Source organism: Cimex lectularius, unplaced genomic scaffold (genome assembly GCF_000648675.2).
Source record: "Cimex lectularius strain Harlan isolate CLEC.00 unplaced genomic scaffold, Clec_2.1 scaffold226, whole genome shotgun sequence".
Lineage (NCBI taxonomy): Eukaryota > Metazoa > Arthropoda > Insecta > Hemiptera > Cimicidae > Cimex > Cimex lectularius.
The window spans coordinates 734,755-752,080 of record NW_019392846.1 but is presented as its reverse complement, the minus strand read 5'-3'; the positions used below and the strand labels follow the sequence as shown (position 1 = coordinate 752,080).

The window sequence follows — 17,326 nt, the reverse complement described above, 5'->3', positions numbered from 1 at the left end:
GACCTTCTCAGGTAGGTGGAATCAGTTTCATTGAACCACGTATTCGCTTGAAAGTCACGAAGTATAGTTGGAAGGATGGTTGGAACAAACTTGTGATATAACAAAATCTCTTTTAGCCACTCTTCCTCAAATCAATTTATTTGTCAGAAAAAGTAAATATGGTGTTGTGCCTGGGATTGAAAAAGATACCAGTAAAACTTACATCTATTGTATTTTATTCTTTATTACAAAATAATTAACACTTTAATCTAACTTACTTCTACAGAGTATAATTGCAAATCTAAGTACAAATATAAATCAATTTATTTACAAGTACATCTACTACCATTTATACATTGGCGTGTCGTCGATGGTCTTGAGTCTAAAAATTAAAATAGATATGAAATTTTTGAACGGTTTGATTGGATGTAAATTGACAGTCCGTATTTACGTACCTTAAGACATAAAAGGCTTGAACTTGGTAAAGTTGGAGAGTGTCACAACTGTTTGCCATATTACCGATGAATGTTCTTCAAGGCCGGAAGGAATGCATCTGACAGCTTCGTACGTTTTCAACCGCCTTTCCAAATCAGTTTTTGTCGCCAACAGCCTGAAGTTACCCATTCCAATTTGCTTAGCAACAACTGTTTGGGGAATGGCTAAAGTTGAGCGTATGTCGCTGTCGACAATGATAAATTCCCCCGGCATTAAAACATCAAGGACACCACTTCGATGAATAACGTCCCTTTTGTGGCCAGTCCATGTGTACAATGAACTGGCATAAATCACCACTCCGTCCGGTTTTGTAAGAAGGACAGCGGTGTAAGGCTCCAGCGGTGTTTTGTGCGGGATGAGCGGGTTGTGCGGCACTTCCTGATGCACAGTGATTGTGTGGAGGATTAGGGGCTTTGACGATTCCGCCGGAGTCCTGATTTGTCTCAGTAGTCCAACAGCAACGTTGAAGAGTTTACCGTGAATTGTATAAATCCACGTTTCCACTGTGTTGATCACCGTCTCCAGAGAACACATAAATCTGGTCAACAAAAATTAGTTTAAAATATAGAACAAACCGAACGTTTTTTGCACAATTTAATAAATTCGAACCTGTGAGACAGGTCAACATCTGACATGCCAAATTTTAATTTCATTAACGTTAGCAGCAACTGCTGCTTTATTGTCAGTTGTCCGACCACCCATCCGTGCCGATACGTTATTTCATTCTGAAAAATAAAATTAACATTAAATACAAATAAAACCCAAATTTGGCAAAACACAATTCCATACCTTAGGAAACATATTTGCTAGTTTGAAAAATCCCTTGACCAACGGTATCCCCGTATAAATTTCAACGAGCTTGTCATTATGTTTTATCGAATGAATAGAGAAGGGTATCCTTAGAATATTATCTCTATTCGATTCGAACAGCGCTGGGTGTTTCCATAAAGCATGGAGCTCGCAATCAGGAAGAAATCGTGCTCGCAGCAACTCAGGTTTATTGCTCACGCTGAAATTTAAAAATAATAATATGAATAAGTTTCACATATATATATATTAGCATTATTATCAATGCTGTTAACATTTATTAACCTGATTCTTTCTGGCTTAATGACCAACTTGTAACTGCAATCTTCTTCTTGTTTTCTACAGGAAAAAGGTGTGTCTTTGTAAGAATGATTTAGTTTATCAGAAAATTTGTGGTTGAGGTAAAACTTACCCATTGCGCTGTGTCGATACATTCGAACGCAATCTATCCTCATCTATCAACCTATAATTTATACTCATCAAAAATTTGTCATTTAGAATATGACTTACTTCTCATGGATTTTCTCGTATAACAGCTAATTTTTACTCACCCCTCAAGGAAATGTGAAATGTTATTCCTCCTCCTCATCTCTTCTGAGGTATTGAAATTGTATGAAGACATTGTGGTGGTTGTGGTGTTGTTGCACGGTTAGTACGAACAGGAATGTTGTAGCAAGTGCGGTAAAGTTGGCAGGACACTTTCATATGCTGTAGCCACGCCTCCCACCCTACTCTGTCGACCAGTAACATGCCGTCAACCCCCTCCCCCTTATGGCTTTTACTACAACATTTTTCTTACAGTCTTAGGTTTATTTAATATTAAAAATATTATTTCCAATTTGATTTACTTGTGATTTCTGCATAATTTTTTGTAAGCTCATTAAGATAATGAATGTTTAGAACTATCCTAACATTTTATTGTCTATAAGTAATAATAGAAATATATATTTATCACATAAGCGTTTATTAGTTTTTATTAAAAAATGTACTAATTTTAACTAAACATGACAGAATTCGTAAAAATCAGTTTAAAATGATCCTCACTATTTTACTCAGCTAAGATTCGAAAACCCACTAGTGATTAAATGCAGACGGAGAAAAATTTAAAAAATTAAATTATAGTTACCGACAAAACTGCTAAATAAATAGAATTTACATCAATATTTCTCGACTTTCCTTGTATAAATTTTTTCTATCATTTCCATTTATATAAATGTTGGTACGATACTTTATTCGAATTATTTTTTCAATATTTCAAAATTACGTTTTATGCTTCAATTATTATCCAAGTCGTTTTTATTTTCTAATTTTAGAGAACCTGGAGTACATAACGCTTGTAACTAATTAAAAGTGGATGGCACAATTTTTTTTATTTTCAAAAATTTTAAAGTGTATTGAAACCAGAAATACTCAACACTAATTAGCGTTTTACTTTGTAAATACGAGTGCCGAGTACAGCATCACAATCATAATATAATAATAACAATAATTATGATTACATGAATTCCATTGTATGTGTACCACTTGATTGAATTCATATAAGAGAATTCATATGAATGCTACCCCACATAAAAATTGTGCTTGGTCAGGTCAGCGAGTATCTGGTTCCAATTTTTGGAGGAAACAGCGTTGTTTTATTTTATATAGTAACTGTACTTTTGTGTCCTAATGTGTTTTAAGAGTGGACATAATATTACGTGAACATGAAAATGTGACTGGGCCGATGGTGGAATATCGACTCCTTCATTGACCTCATTAATTACAGAACAGATTCATGCAAACTCAGCCGTAGCTACGCCAACATCATAAATCAAACAAACTATTAAACCTTAATTTTATAAAATTCACTAATTTCGTGGTCTGCTTGACCAATCAATATATTACAATTAATTAAGGAAAAATGGCAAATAGGAGGGAAAATTCAAAAGGTGCGGTTGAGATGGGAAGTTGTGTCCGAGTGGATCGAGGTCACGTTAGCTCAAGTGGTAGAGCAGCGGCGTATCTAGCCGAAGATCGTGGGTTCGAATCCCGCTCGTGCCATTGACTTTTTATCTCAACTAAAAACCTTAATTAATCTTAATTTTATATTTCCCTTTCCTTCGTTTTCGTCCTTAATAATTATTAAATGCCGAATTACAAATCCAATCCAGAAAATCCATATTTTTGACTTCCTTTGGGTTAAATAAAACCGTCTATGATCAAAGAAAATTTCCCAGATTTACCGCGTCCCCCATCGTGTCATAATCATATAAAAACAGCAGAATACTAATTCACGTTTCACAACACTTTCAGACAAAACCAATATGACACCACCAAAATAGCTCCGCACTTCATGTGTGTATGAAATACTTGGTTCAAAATTTATATTTACACCTTAAATAGTATTTTTTCCAATCAACATTTGATTTTTAATTTACCCAGGACCTGAAAATGATCCGAATAAACGAAATGTCGGCAAAATAATGAAAAAAGTGTTTTTCTAAACTACCTTATTCTTGACCGCTCCTCAAGACTAGTTATTATTAATATGTGTAGAGGGCGATGGAGGAATATCGGATACATCACCACCATAACTGTGTGAATGGTATGTAAATAGGAAATAAGTATTTAAGTGTGAGTGCGTGTGAATGGGAGTGACAATGATTGGGGTAATAACCTAGCTGTTGGAACCTAACCTTGGTGGCTGAACGGTTATGTCAGAAATTAAAATGAAAAAGTGAAATAATTAATGGAAAATCTTAAATTAAAATGAAAACTTCAAAATCCGTTTATCCGACCGATAATCGATATTTATTTAGAAATCGTGAGATGCCGTCTGGTGTGATGTAGGCTTTAGAAAAACATTTTCTTTATTGTGCCAACGTTCCGATCTTTATTGAGGTCATCATCAGGGCTCAAAGCGTTTGTATTCTGTGTAATTGTGCCATTCTTGCGTGTCGTGTCGTGACGAGAGTGCCAGATGATCTCAATAAAGATCGAAACGTTGGCACGATAAAGAAAATGTTTTTCTAAAACCTACATCACACCAGACGGCATCTCACGATTTCTAAATAAATATCGATTAACGGTCTCTAATCGATAAATGTGTGGTGATTAGAGACCGTTAATCGATATTTATTTAGAAATCGTGAGATGCCGTCTGGTGTGATGTAGGTTTTAGAAAAACATTTTCTTTATTGTGCCAACGTTTCGATCTTTATTGAGGTCATCTTCAGGGCTCAAAGTGTTTGTATTCTGTGTAATTGTGCCATTCTTGCGTGTAGTGTCGTGTCGAGAGTGCCAGATGATCTCAATAAAGATCGAAACGTTGGCACGATAAAGAAAATGTTTTTCTAAAACCTACATCACACCAGACGGCATTTCACGATTTCTAAATAAAAATCGATAAAGTTGAATAATAAATAGAAAAGTTTAAATTAAAATGGATAAAAATTGAATAATAAATAGACAAGGTGCACGTAAAATGAAAAATTTGAGTAATGAATGGAAAAGTGGAAATTCAAATGGAAAAATTATAATATTAAATGGAAAATTCAAAATGAATTTGAAAACAAGTTTAATATTAGTTGGTAAGTTTAGATTAAATTATAAAAAGTTGAATATAAAATTAAACAAAAAAAAGTTTAAATTAAGAAGAAAAATTGAAATATTTAAAGAAAAAAATTTCCATTTCAAAAAAAAATTTTGCATTTAATATTTAATTTCCCATTTTAATTTAAACCATATTTGCTTAGTGGTCATAATTGACCACATTAATTACTCCAATTAATAACTCTTTTTATGTAAGTTTTTTGGATGAGATGAAAAATTAGTGTCACGAGCGGGATTTGAACCCTCGACCTTCGGCTCAATAAGCTGCTGCTCTAATCATTGTAACTGTTCACAGAACTGCAGATTAACTGAACAGCGTGGACTGGAACTGGTAACGTGAGATGGAGCGTCTTTGCAGGGCACAAAGCACATATGTTTTGGTTGGCACATTTCATTTTTCCCTTGAAGGAGAACTTCATTCATTTATCCTTCTGTAGAGCAATTGTAGGAAGACACAACAATAAGAACTAATAAAACATAATTCAGGATTTTTTTCACCTACAACGATTTGGCTAAGTAGCCTTCAAATATTTGAACGTATTAAATTCGTATATATATATATATAAATATATAAAACGATGGAGTTAGTGATTTTAACGAGCGGCAAAGCAGTGAATAGTGGGAGGTTCGTTGTGGCGGTCATGGCTTCTTCCCATGGTGGGGAGATGTGCGCATGGTCATGAGTCAATGGGAGGCCAGTTGTAGCAGAAATATAGAATTAATAAATAAGGGTATAGGTTATATTGGGAACACGTGGCACTTATTTTGGGACAAAGTCCGCGTATGTGTCACGCATGTAGAGTAAGGTTGTTTGATGTGTTCCACCTACTAGAAGGGAATGCCATCCGATATGAGAATCAGTGGGTATTAGGGTCTACTGTTCCGTTTTTTGGAGAAAACAGCGTTATTTTATTGTACAAAGCTGGCTTCCCAAACTTTGGTCCGCGGACCCTTTGGGTATGCACGGCGAATTTCGAGAAAAAATTAATAATTACAGAAATAAACGTAGAATGAATAAATACATTTAAAATAACTAATAACAATAAGTACTAAAAATGAAAGTTTTTTATTTTTATTTATTTATTTTGTTTTGCACACATAAGCATAAACAAAACAGAGACGTCTGGGACAAGACTGGTTCTGTTGATCAATTTACTAATCACTAAGGTCCTTCATTACCAGGAACTGCGGCATCTGGAACGCCCTGGATTTTTCCTATGTATTTAAAAAACCCATTGTTTATCGAAAATGTGATTCAAGCTCAAATTTCTCTCGCGAGGGCACTGCTTACTTGTGTTATTCTCAATGATTTACATATTTAATATGTATTGGTAATATTTACACTAATATGGATTGGTGCCTGAAGTCAGGATCTGTGAGGAAGCAGGCAGTTTCTTCATCACACACAACCAGGCAGCCGAATTGATGAATTTGTTGGACGATTTTATTACAACTAACGATATTCCAGGATCCAATTTCATTGACCTGCGCACAGATGGTGAAAAAGCAACGACTGGCAGAACCATCAGAGTGATAACTAAAATAAAATCTTATTTTATATATTACCAACTCCACGGTTCATATCTTCTCTAATGATAGGTTGAAAAATTCCAAGTTCTCTGTGGTTGAAAACTTTTATTCAATTTAGTAAATTACATGGCGTTTCGGGCTCCTGGCTCATCATCGACTAAACATAGAGAAATCTCATGGCATAATTCACAATCTGAAGGCACACTCATCAGTAATTTCCATTTTTTTTAATAAAATATTTATATTGTCTGTCTAATGTCGACAAAATTGTTTTAAAGCATATATTTCATTACCATGTGGTATACCAATGAGGTGACTAAAATAAAAATATATATTTCTATTACAGTTTTAAAACAATTTTGACGACATTCCCCTCAACAAATAAAGGGGGTGGAAAAATAATATATATATTTATCATTGGCATAGTCTAGGTATAAATACTTTTATTTAAAAAATTGGAAATTACTGATAGGTGTGCCTTCAGTTTGTGAATTGTACCATGAGATTTCTCTATGTTTAGTTGCTGGTGATGGGCCAGGAGCCCGAACGTCCATGTAATTTACTAAATTGAATAAATGTTTTCAACCACGGAAATCTTGGAATTTTTTCAACCTATCAATAGAGATAAAATAAAATCGAAGTATTGCAGCAGCCGTCATTGTGTTCTCCACAGAAATGCTTGCTATCCTCTTTTAAGAAAGTTTTGGATGTGTCTGTTCAAATTATTAATTGTATCAAGACGGGGTCATTGTAGGCAATACTGTTCACAATACTATGTGACATTATGGGAAACATTCGTCATTCCATGCATCTTCATACAGAAGTGAGATGGCTGTCTCCTGGAAAGCACTTTCACGATTACAGGAATTACATTCTGAAGTCTTATCTCCGTTGATGGATCACGATGTGAAATTAGCCAACGTTTTCAATTATGAGAAATGGCAATGTATACTGTCGTGTTTATAAGTTATGAAAATGTATGAGATGAGTCTTCCTTTACCAGAGATGAATATCAAAACTTTCGATACTGATGACAAATTTCACGTCTTCAAAAGAAAAATTCCCTTTTGGGCCGAATCTGTTGAGAAGGATGAGGTAGTGTTTACCTGTGTTAAATGATTTTTTAAAAGAAAACCAACTGGAGACTGCGATTGCTGAAATATGTGAACACCTACGAAGTTGGGAGATGGCATTTAAGCACTAGTTTCCAACAGCACTAGGTACAAAGCTGCAAAACCGTGAATGGGCGGTCAACCTGGCGAAACCAGTTATGGCTTACCCGCAAAAGCTTTACCTCAAAGCTAAAATTATCATACTTAAAATTGAAAAACCAAAATGGATTCATTAAATAACAACTAAAATATAAAACGAAAATTTATTTTAAAAAAAATAAATAAAAATAAAATAAAGGGGAATTAAATCGTGCTTTTATGCCACATGGAGACAAACGAAATTAAAATTAAAATGAACAATAAAACAATTGCTTCAAATACTAATAACAATAAACGTGGGGGGCCGGGTCGTCTGAGAGGCTTTTGCGCGTCAAGAGTACGATTCGTAGATGGCTCCCCGAGAACCTGAGCTGGAAACAAGGAATCGTCCTTACGCGATTAAGAATAGGCCATACGCGGTTGACACTCGGGCACCTGCTCTTGGGCCAAAGCCCGCGCAGGTACCCCTTATGCAGAGAAAGGTTGCTCGATGTGTCCCACATACTGGAAACATGTCATGCCTTGGCTCCCTACAGGGAGCGTGTAGGCATGCTATCCAATCTGAAGATGCTACTCGAGCACTGCAGCGAGTTTCAGTCCCCTGTTCCGCTTTTTAGAGGAAATAGGGTTTTTTTTATTGTATATAATATATCTTATGAGTTGTGTGTCTATGTTTTGACTGAGTGCATGTATTTATTAGCGTGAATGGCGAGGGGTGAGAATGAAATATAACGTCATCGTTGTGAGCGTATGAGTGGGTATTCGGGGTCGATGGCGGAATATTTATAAAAGTACTCCACCGACCAAATGAGTGTATTGTATGGATGTATTTATGTGTTTGAATGTAGTGTTTGAAAGTGTAAATGGAATATATATATATAAGAAAAAAACGCGTTGACACTCGCGAGTCAGGCCTCTACTTATCTTTGTAATTTTGGTTCTGGCTTTTTAATTAACACAATAATTCCGCGTCTCACTTTCTCCACTTCCGGGAGCACACTGACCTTTTCCTTCTCACAATCCTCTATAACCTTGCTGGAGGGCGCTTGGTCAGGCTGACGTGTGAAGTTGTAGCGTCACGCTGCAGCGTCTCACTACCCACCCCTGAGGTTGGATGCAATGCTGTAGGAAATTCAGAGAGGGTAAACATAACTTATTCGGCATACATTAAAGTTAAAATCAATAAATTTTTCTGGTTGCAAAAGTTTTCAATCGTTCCAAACCTATCTTACCAGGTTATTAAGGGACGGGACTTCATTGGCAGAACCCATATTGTTATAAAACCAGCTAAAAATATCATTAACTTTGCATTTAACCCAAATATTTCGATTCCGCTACTAAAACAATTTGAGAAAAATCCCCTCTCCATAGTAGCATACGAAAACATTTTTGAAAAATTTCAATCTTTATATACCGATGTATTTACCGACAAATTAGAGAGCACACAGTTGATCGCATACATTTCTCTCAGGCCGGGGGTTCTTGGATTCTAGAAAAACAAGGGTCTGCTATCGTTTAGGGCTCGAACGGTATCAGGTTCTAAAATCGAAGGTAGACCACTTGCTTAAAGAAGGTATAATAGTCATCAAAAGCATCGCCCTGCTTCCTCGTCCTAAAGAAAAATAATGAAAATAAACGGGACTAAAGATTGGTTATTGATTATAGAGATTTAAACACAAAAACAAACTATATCAATCAGTAAACCCCAACGATAGAAGCTCTAATGTTCTGGACGGTTTTCGGTTTTCAATTTAAATTCTGCGTACCTTCAAATACCTTTATCTTGAGAATCAAAAAAACTTACTTTCTTTCAAGTACCATGGGGATGTTTTGCATATAGTAGAATTCCTTCCGGATAAGCAACTGGGGGCCGGATTCTAACAAAACTAATGTAAAAAATATTTGGAGATTTGGTTTTTAAATTCGTTTTCGATTACTTTGACGATTTTGTAATTTATTCACAAAATTAAGAACAACATGTCGAACATCTAAAGGAAGTATTTGACCGCTTAAGAAAGGCAAACTTAACAGTTAATAAAAATACCGAAAATTTACTGAAAGAGAAGATTAAAAGAAAGGCAGAAAATACAAAAAGGCGCTGGTCTCTCTTTGAAGTGTATGGATTAGAAAGAGGCTTGTCGTACCTGCACGCCCTTCGGGGGTCCAAAATTTTTCTTTTTCCTCTTTAACTTTTAAATTACATATTTGTTAACTTATTAATTTATTAACTTATTTAAAAATAAATCAATTTATATATCTTCTAAACCTATTTATACATGTAACTTATTTATACAGTAAACTTTAGTATAATTATTTACTAATATATTTTTCTAATTATTAGTATCTATTATCACTAAATAGTATTAACTATCAATAAATTAAATTATTAGAAAATGAAAATTGGGAAAATGTCTACGCAATTAACAATGATACTGATTCCGCTCTTGAATCCTTCCTTGATTCTGTTAACAATTATGTAAATTACTCTCTCATTGCTATAAAAATAAAAAGACACAATACTAAAATTAAAGACTGGATCACCAAAGGAATCATTGTTTCTACAAACACTAGAGATAAACTTTATAAAAAAGCATGTAAAAATCCTTTATTATTATCTAAATTTAAGAAATATAAAAATTTATTAAATAGGTTAATCAAGCTTGCCAAATTTAAATATTTTAAACAAGAGATAATTAAGTCTCATGATGACCCTAAAAAAATCTGGACCTTGATTAAAAAAGTTACAAATGATAATCTTCCAAAAGAAAATATTATTAAATTAGCATGTGATAATGGTAACCTTCTGTCTGATAACATTGAAGTGGCAATACTCAATAATTTTTTTTCGTCTGTTGGTACTAATATTAACAATGAAATTAATAAGCGTTATATTCCTGCTTCTTCTAGTTATATTCCCTTCCTATATTCCAATACTGAGTCCTATGACTACGAGCCTTTTTCCTTAAATCATGTTACTCCAACTCAATTAGAACCACTTTTCAATAACCCAAAAAATAGCAACTCCTTTTTTAATAATTTTTAAAATAATTTTGTGTTAAAAAAAAATCTAAATTTATCATTCCTCTCCTAGTACATATTTTCAACCTAGTCCTTTCGCTAGGTCAATTCCCCTCAATAAGAAAAAAATCATCAATTATCCCTTTATTTAAATCAGGTTCAAACTTTGATGTTAATAATTACAGACCCATTTCTTTGACTTTAACTTTGGCTAAAAGTTTGGAAAAATTGATAAAAAATAGATTATTTGATTTTCTTAATATTCATAATATAATTGCTCCTAACCAATATGGTTTCAAGTCTGGTAAGTCAACTGAACAGGACTTTTTGATGTTAACAATATTTCAAAAGAATTGGTTGGAGGTTATCATGTTTTTGGGATCTTTCTAGATTTAAAAAAGGCTTTCGACTCCGTCTATCATTGATTGTTATTAAAAAAATTAAAATTAGTAGAAATTGTTGAGATTCTTTTTAAACTTATTGCGTCTTATTTAATGGGTAGAACTCAGATAGCGAAAGTTGGAACAGTCTTTAGCAATCCATTGCCTATGGTCTCTGGCGTCTCTCAATGTACGGTTTTAGGTCCCCTATTTCTTCTTTTATATATATATTAATGATCTTTTAAAATTGAGAATGTCTGGTAAAGTTTTTAGTTATGCTGATGATACGTGCTTGATTTTTTCTGGAAGGACAATTGATAATTTGATTATGTCTATAAACAAATCTTAGACTTGTTAAAGCATGGCTATCTTCTAACTGTTTACTTTTAAATAACGATAAATGCGATGTCTTACTTTTTGCATTAAGTAAAAGATTAGTTTTAAAAAGCTTTCAATTTTGTTTACTGTTCCCCCATACAAATTAGAAATAATACTAAATATTTAGTAGTTATATTACTTTACTCTAGGTTAAATTTTAAGTTATATATGGATTCTTTGGTTATGCGATTGAGAAAACTCCTTTACATATTCAATGTATTAAGAAAGTTCCTAAATTTAAAATTATCAAAATCAGTTTATTATGCTTTGGTTCAGTCTATAATTTGCTATAGTATTGTTACATGGGGTGGAACCAGTAATTGTTATTTCAATCCATTAATCATAACTGAAAATTCTCTTTTGAGAACTATTCTTTCTAAACCTTTTAGATTTAATACCAATCAACTATATGACATTTTTCAGGTTCTAAAATTTAAACAATTGTTTTTAAAATGTTCTTGTATGTTTGTCATTAAAAATAACCTTTTTCCTGAATGAAACAATGAGTATCAAACAAGACAAAAAGTAGCGACTAATATTTTTATATCCAAAGTAAACACTAATTTTTACGTGTAGAAATGTGAATGGCACAACTACACAGAAGGCAAACACTTTGAGTGAGTAGAAATACTTTGATTGAATATAAAAAAATATATTTTGCATAGTATAAATTTACTTTTTTCCTCATCCTATATCTATTTGTTAAATTTAAACAATTTTTGTAAATCCCAGGCCCTGAAGATGATCTCAATAAAGATCGAAACGTTGGCCGATAAAGAAAATGTTTTTCTGAAACCTACTTCACACCAGACCGCATCTCACGATTTCTGAATAATTACTAATTTTTACTTCAATTTTTCATTAAATGCTGTTTCTAGATTTCTTTATCAGCATAAAATTAATTTTAACAAATTTAATTCTTATTATGATTTCAAAAAATTTACTACTGTAAAAATTTTAAATTTATAATTTGAACTTTCTTTGTGGTATATTTGGCATCATATGGTAGTTATGGTATTCTTTAATTTTTATTTTCTCTTTCTACTTATCTTTATTTGAATTTATTTTATTTTATTTTTGTTTTCTCTCTTCATTATTTTGTTTTTTCTTTCATGTATTTGGTCATATACGCCTTCTCAGTCCTATTGATTTAATTTTTTTCACACAAATTTTGTTCACTGACATAACTCCTGCCATCGGTTACAAGCACTGCTTTTAGGTGACAGGCGAAAATGTGCAGATTGGTTAAATGACTTACTTTTACTTATGGTTTTATTATTTTATGCTTAAATTCTTTTCTTTATTTATGTTTTTTCTTACTGCAGTACTTTACTTTTCGCAAATAAATTTATTATTATTATTATTAAATATTAGGGTTTCAAGGAAAAAAACATTGACAAGACGTTTAAAATATGTAAAACAAACATTTAATTATAATAAATAATGATGATAACAACAAATTTAAAGCGTAAGTGAAATTATAATCTTTATACCTGACCAATTATTATACAATACAAACTCGCTCATAAAAAGACAATAGTTTTTGTATTTAATTTTACAATGAAATATAAAGTATGTGGATTTCATTTTACACCTGTTATTCTAAAATAAATTAAAACATTAAAATAAATAACAAAGGTATAATACATAATAATCAGCAGTACTTAATTCTGAATGAACTTCTCCTCTCCAGGCATGTAATGTCGCATCGTCGAAAATAAAAATAAACCATTAAATAACGCATTCGTATCTTCTGTAAAAAATAGTTTATAGATCAGATTACGTGAATAATCGTCGTGGCACTCTGCGTATGGAAGAAACTCGGACGTTACACAACTGTCACATCCCATCTTCTATCCCTAGTTAAACCAACAAATCTTTAATTCAACAGTAATGAAAATAAAGATATAATAAATAATAATCAGCAGTACTTAATTCCGACTGAACTTCTCCTCCTCTCCAGGCAAGTAATCTCGCATCGTCCAACATAAAAACAAACCATTAAATAACGCATTCGTATCTTTTATTAATAATACCATAATAGTATGCAGATCAGATTACGTGATTAATCGTCGTGGTACTCTGCGTATCGAAGAAACTTCGGACGTTACACAACTGTCGCATCCCATCTTCTACCCCTAGTTAAACCAACAAATCTTTAATTCAACAGTAATGAAAATAAACATACTCTAACGGTTCAGGTTTTGTGCTTAAAAAGCTAACATACCTTACGGAGCAGTTTTCACTCTTGCCAGTAGGCAAACTCCTTCATCAGTTATGGCTCGTAGTGGATGTGTCCCAGCCCTATGAGAAAATGGGTTTAAAATAATTGGTAAAATAAAAATAAACATGCTTCTTGGAGGCCTTAACACTTCAGACTGAAACACAATGTTTTCTGATAAAAGTTCTTCAGTCAATAATTTAAAAAAAGTTGTAACATTGCGTTAGTTGTTTATATATTAGAAATAAACCTACATTCAATTCATGAAGGTCTGGAAATGGCAGTAATTATCCAATGTCACCACCACTTGCCATATGACATCTGTCAAGTCTGTGAGGTCTGATGGAATACTTCGTATGATTTCGTACTCCATTAAGCGCTGGTTCAAGGAGTCTCGCTTAGACAAGACCTGATTGTCACACAAATCTATAGGTTGTGTAACCACTCCTTCGGGAATTATCACATCGTCCAATACTTCACGATCGATTGCGACGACGTCCCCATCCGACAGAACTCCGAGCACGTTGCATTCATTGATGGCATAACTCTTCTCGCATTGCCACCAGTATAAATAGCTTGCGAACATATGCAAACCGTAAGCATTTGTGAGAATTATGCCTGTATACGGCTCTTTCGGTGTCGTGTGAGGCAACTGGCTGTTCTTCGGCGTTTCTACGTGGACCGTGACCGTGTGGAGAATGAACGGCCCCTGGAAATTCGCCGGCATATTCGGACATCGAAACATTCCGACGAATAGAGAAAACAGTCTGTCGTGTATAGCGAACAGCCAAACAGCCATCGTATTAGCCACCGTTTCCAATCTACACTTAAATCTGAAAAATAGAGAAACACATTAATTCACTTCTTCAGAATGAAATATATTCGCTTATGTAAAAAGTGGTTTGTACCTTTGGGCTAGTTGATTATCGGTCAAGCCGAGTTTTAACTTCATTAATGTCAGAAGTAATTGTTGATGTAGAGTGAGTTTCTCGAAAACCCACCCTCTGTATTCAACAATTTGTTCCTAAAAAAAGATAAAAATTTACAAAAATATACCATATTGATAATGTGCAACGGCGAGAATTTATTTATAAATTACCTCTGGTAGCATATCAGCCAAATTAAAAAATCCATTGGCTGCCGGGATTCCCGTGTAAATGTATACAAGCGAATCGCTATGCTTAATATTGTTTATTGAAAATGGAATTTTCAATATGTTATCCATGTTTTCTTGTATTAGTTCGGGATAAGCGCTTAAAGCGACGAGCTCGCTGGATGGTAAATACTGCAATTGTGCATATCCACTTCTATAACGAAAGTTGAAACAAATGAACCAAGTTTCCAAAATAAACCTTGCCTTTATAAACAAGAGATTTGGCATATGGATCTTGTGTTTACCTTATTGGACTTTGCACAACATCCAGCATTAGTACCGATTTATTCTTTCCATTTCCGTTGTTCCTAGAGTAAAAATATCTGTAATAATACATCCATTTTTGTTTTATAGAGTTTTATTGCCAAACTTACTGATCGGGACATGGCGAGTCAGGATATTCCAGAGTCGAGCCACTTTCTTCCGTCCTATCCTCCTCATCCAACAGGCTGAAATTCAAAGACATCGTCTATCAATATATAGGATACTATATACAACTTTGAATTGTAAAGTTTGACCTTTATTTTCCAATAATAATATTGCCAACGTAAAATCTTTACTCACCCCTCGAGGAATTTGGAAATGTTATTCTTCCTCCTCATTTCTTCCGCCGTGTTGAAACTGTAGCTGGCCATTGTTTTGTTGATAGTGTTTTTGAACGGTTTGTACAAACAAGAATGTTGTATTAAGGCCGGTGAAAGTCGGCAAGCGGTTTTATATGCCCATACCACGCCCTCTACCACTCGCTGGCAACCAATCCCCTGTCTAAAACTACCCCCTACCCTAGAAACTTATTTTACGATAATGTAGACTGTAATGTAAACTTACTATTAGACACTTTCCATCTCAACAAAATCAACCTCACCAGATTTGGAAATTTTCAGAGAAATTGTGAATAATATGCACATTTTTTATTTCACCGTAATACTTGGAATATTCAGAAGGATTAGTCTCAAAGGAAATTAAACCACTCCAAAAAGTAGTAAAGTTGTCTGATTTTTTCTGTAGGTCTGACGGTTAGTGAACCTATAACTTGATAAAATAAAAAGAATAATTTTTCTTTATGTTCTCGCGCAGGTGCTCAAGATCTTTTCCACTTGAAATGGTATGTAAATAACTTGTGAAAGTATTTAAATACTTACTTTAAATACTTTAAATTACTAAATGCTCAGATAAAATTAAAATATATTAGAAATTTTGCTTCTATTTGTTTCTTACGTACTTAACTTTTACGTAAAACATTACTTAACTTTTTCCTTTTTCTTTTTCAGTTGTTTCATATTTTAATCAAATTTGTATTTTGAATAAAATATTACATTTGGTAATAAGCTACATGCCTCGGTATTGTTGACCTCTTGTTCCGCTGGTTTGAGTCCATCCTACATAAAGATCATTTACTATATCTTAAAAAAGGTGAAGTTTCAGAGGTTGTTAACGTTGATTTTAATGGACCACATGGATCAACTGATGCTATATATATGTTTTTTTAAATATTTTCTATAGTGTTTGTATTGCAATAAAAATATGGTCATGGTTTTTTCTAGCAGATAATTTAATATTTTTGAGAGAGGTTTATTTGCTAGTGAATGCCACCTTCTTCCAAGAGGTTCTGAACTGAATAAAACGTAGAGTTATAAATTATCATGATGACACATGTATTTCGTACAAAATCTATAATAATATCATTGATGAGGTAGATAAGATAACCTACCACGGGGTCATTTTTAATTCCAAAGGCGATTGACGCAATTATTATGATTTTATCACAGCGTATAGAAATCTCAGGTTTGTTCAACGAACGACCGAAGATTTATTTTAAAAATCTCTTGCCATCAAATATTGGCTATTCCGACATTCTAGTCAAAAGTCATTTGGAATAGACAAGCGTTGTTTGGTCCTCACATAATAGTTGTGTCAAAATTTGAAGGTCCAGAACAAAGGAGTGTGGTATTTATTGTATTCTAGCACATATATAATTTTAAAAAAAGCTCCAATTGATTAGGCTAGATACTAGCGTCGCATCATCTGCTCTTTGGTTCTTTCCTGGACAGTTTAATTTTAATGTTCCATGTCGCTTATTGCGAAATTTCACGGAACCAACTCTAGCTCGACTTCTGAATGGAGCCTCTAATATTGTTTACCCATTCTTACATAGTGTTGGCGCCAGCCATCTCATTTTTAAATTATAACGAAATGAATTTTTTGCTTTTAAAATTAAATGGTTAAAGTATATTTAAAAATGAGATGGCTGGCGCCAACATTCCGCCCACCTCATTTTTACAAAATTAAAAAAAGTTCGCTTTTTTCTCTTATTTCATCAGACATAGATTTTTTAATTTTGTAAAAATTAGGTGGGCGGAATGTTGGCGCCAGCCGTCTCATTTTTAAATATACTTTGTTTTGGATTATTGTAATCTCTAATCCTACTCCCACGCTCCTTGCAAACCCAGTTCTACTCCTATGATAGAAAGGTCCTCACGTCTCTCTTTTCTCATGCTTTTCTCCCGTATTAATAAAGAAGTCTTTAATCACGCGACCATGAAAAAGCCTATGTGCTGCTGTT

At 33.5% G+C, this 17,326-nt stretch overlaps 2 protein-coding genes across 3 annotated transcripts; both read right to left on the bottom strand.

Moving 5' to 3' along the window:
• Positions 1 to 255: 255 nt before the first annotated feature.
• Positions 256 to 2,015, bottom strand: LOC106666959. The gene is made up of 7 exons (XM_014394508.2): positions 1,833 to 2,015; positions 1,694 to 1,744; positions 1,567 to 1,620; positions 1,264 to 1,483; positions 1,084 to 1,199; positions 435 to 1,012; positions 256 to 361 (listed from the first exon to the last, which is right to left on the bottom strand). The coding sequence occupies exons 1-6, from the start codon at positions 1,901 to 1,903 to the stop codon at positions 436 to 438; spliced, it is 1,089 nt and encodes a 362-aa protein (XP_014249994.2). The 5' UTR covers positions 1,904 to 2,015; the 3' UTR covers positions 256 to 361; position 435.
• A 10,830-nt stretch (positions 2,016 to 12,845) lies between these two features.
• Positions 12,846 to 16,945, bottom strand: LOC106667013. 2 transcript variants are annotated; one of them, XM_024228665.1, is made up of 10 exons: positions 15,328 to 16,945; positions 15,138 to 15,212; positions 15,009 to 15,071; positions 14,710 to 14,917; positions 14,519 to 14,634; positions 13,865 to 14,443; positions 13,617 to 13,693; positions 13,321 to 13,527; positions 13,054 to 13,248; positions 12,846 to 12,991 (listed from the first exon to the last, which is right to left on the bottom strand). In XM_024228665.1, the coding sequence occupies exons 1-6, from the start codon at positions 15,396 to 15,398 to the stop codon at positions 13,867 to 13,869; spliced, it is 1,110 nt and encodes a 369-aa protein (XP_024084433.1). In that variant the 5' UTR covers positions 15,399 to 16,945; the 3' UTR covers positions 12,846 to 12,991; positions 13,054 to 13,248; positions 13,321 to 13,527; positions 13,617 to 13,693; positions 13,865 to 13,866. The 2 variants fall into 2 exon arrangements, with proteins under 2 accessions (XP_024084433.1, XP_014250090.1); XM_014394604.2 differs by having other exon boundaries at positions 12,846 to 13,248; positions 15,328 to 15,534; positions 15,592 to 16,945.
• Between the last annotated feature and the right edge of the window lie 381 nt (positions 16,946 to 17,326).

Coding starts and splice junctions, on each gene's coding strand:
- LOC106666959 (XM_014394508.2), bottom strand. CDS start 1,903: ATGTCTTCATACAATTTCAATACCTCAGAAGAGATGAGGAGGAGGAAT. Junction 1,621..1,693: donor GTATCGACACAGCGCAATGG/GTAAGTTTTACC, acceptor TTTTTCCTGTAG/AAAACAAGAAGAAGATTGCA. Junction 1,200..1,263: donor TAGCAAATATGTTTCCTAAG/GTATGGAATTGT, acceptor TTTATTTTTCAG/AATGAAATAACGTATCGGCA.
- LOC106667013 (XM_024228665.1), bottom strand. CDS start 15,398: ATGGCCAGCTACAGTTTCAACACGGCGGAAGAAATGAGGAGGAAGAAT. Junction 15,072..15,137: donor GACTCGCCATGTCCCGATCA/GTAAGTTTGGCA, acceptor TTTTTACTCTAG/GAACAACGGAAATGGAAAGA. Junction 14,918..15,008: donor GTTGTGCAAAGTCCAATAAG/GTAAACACAAGA, acceptor CTTTCGTTATAG/AAGTGGATATGCACAATTGC.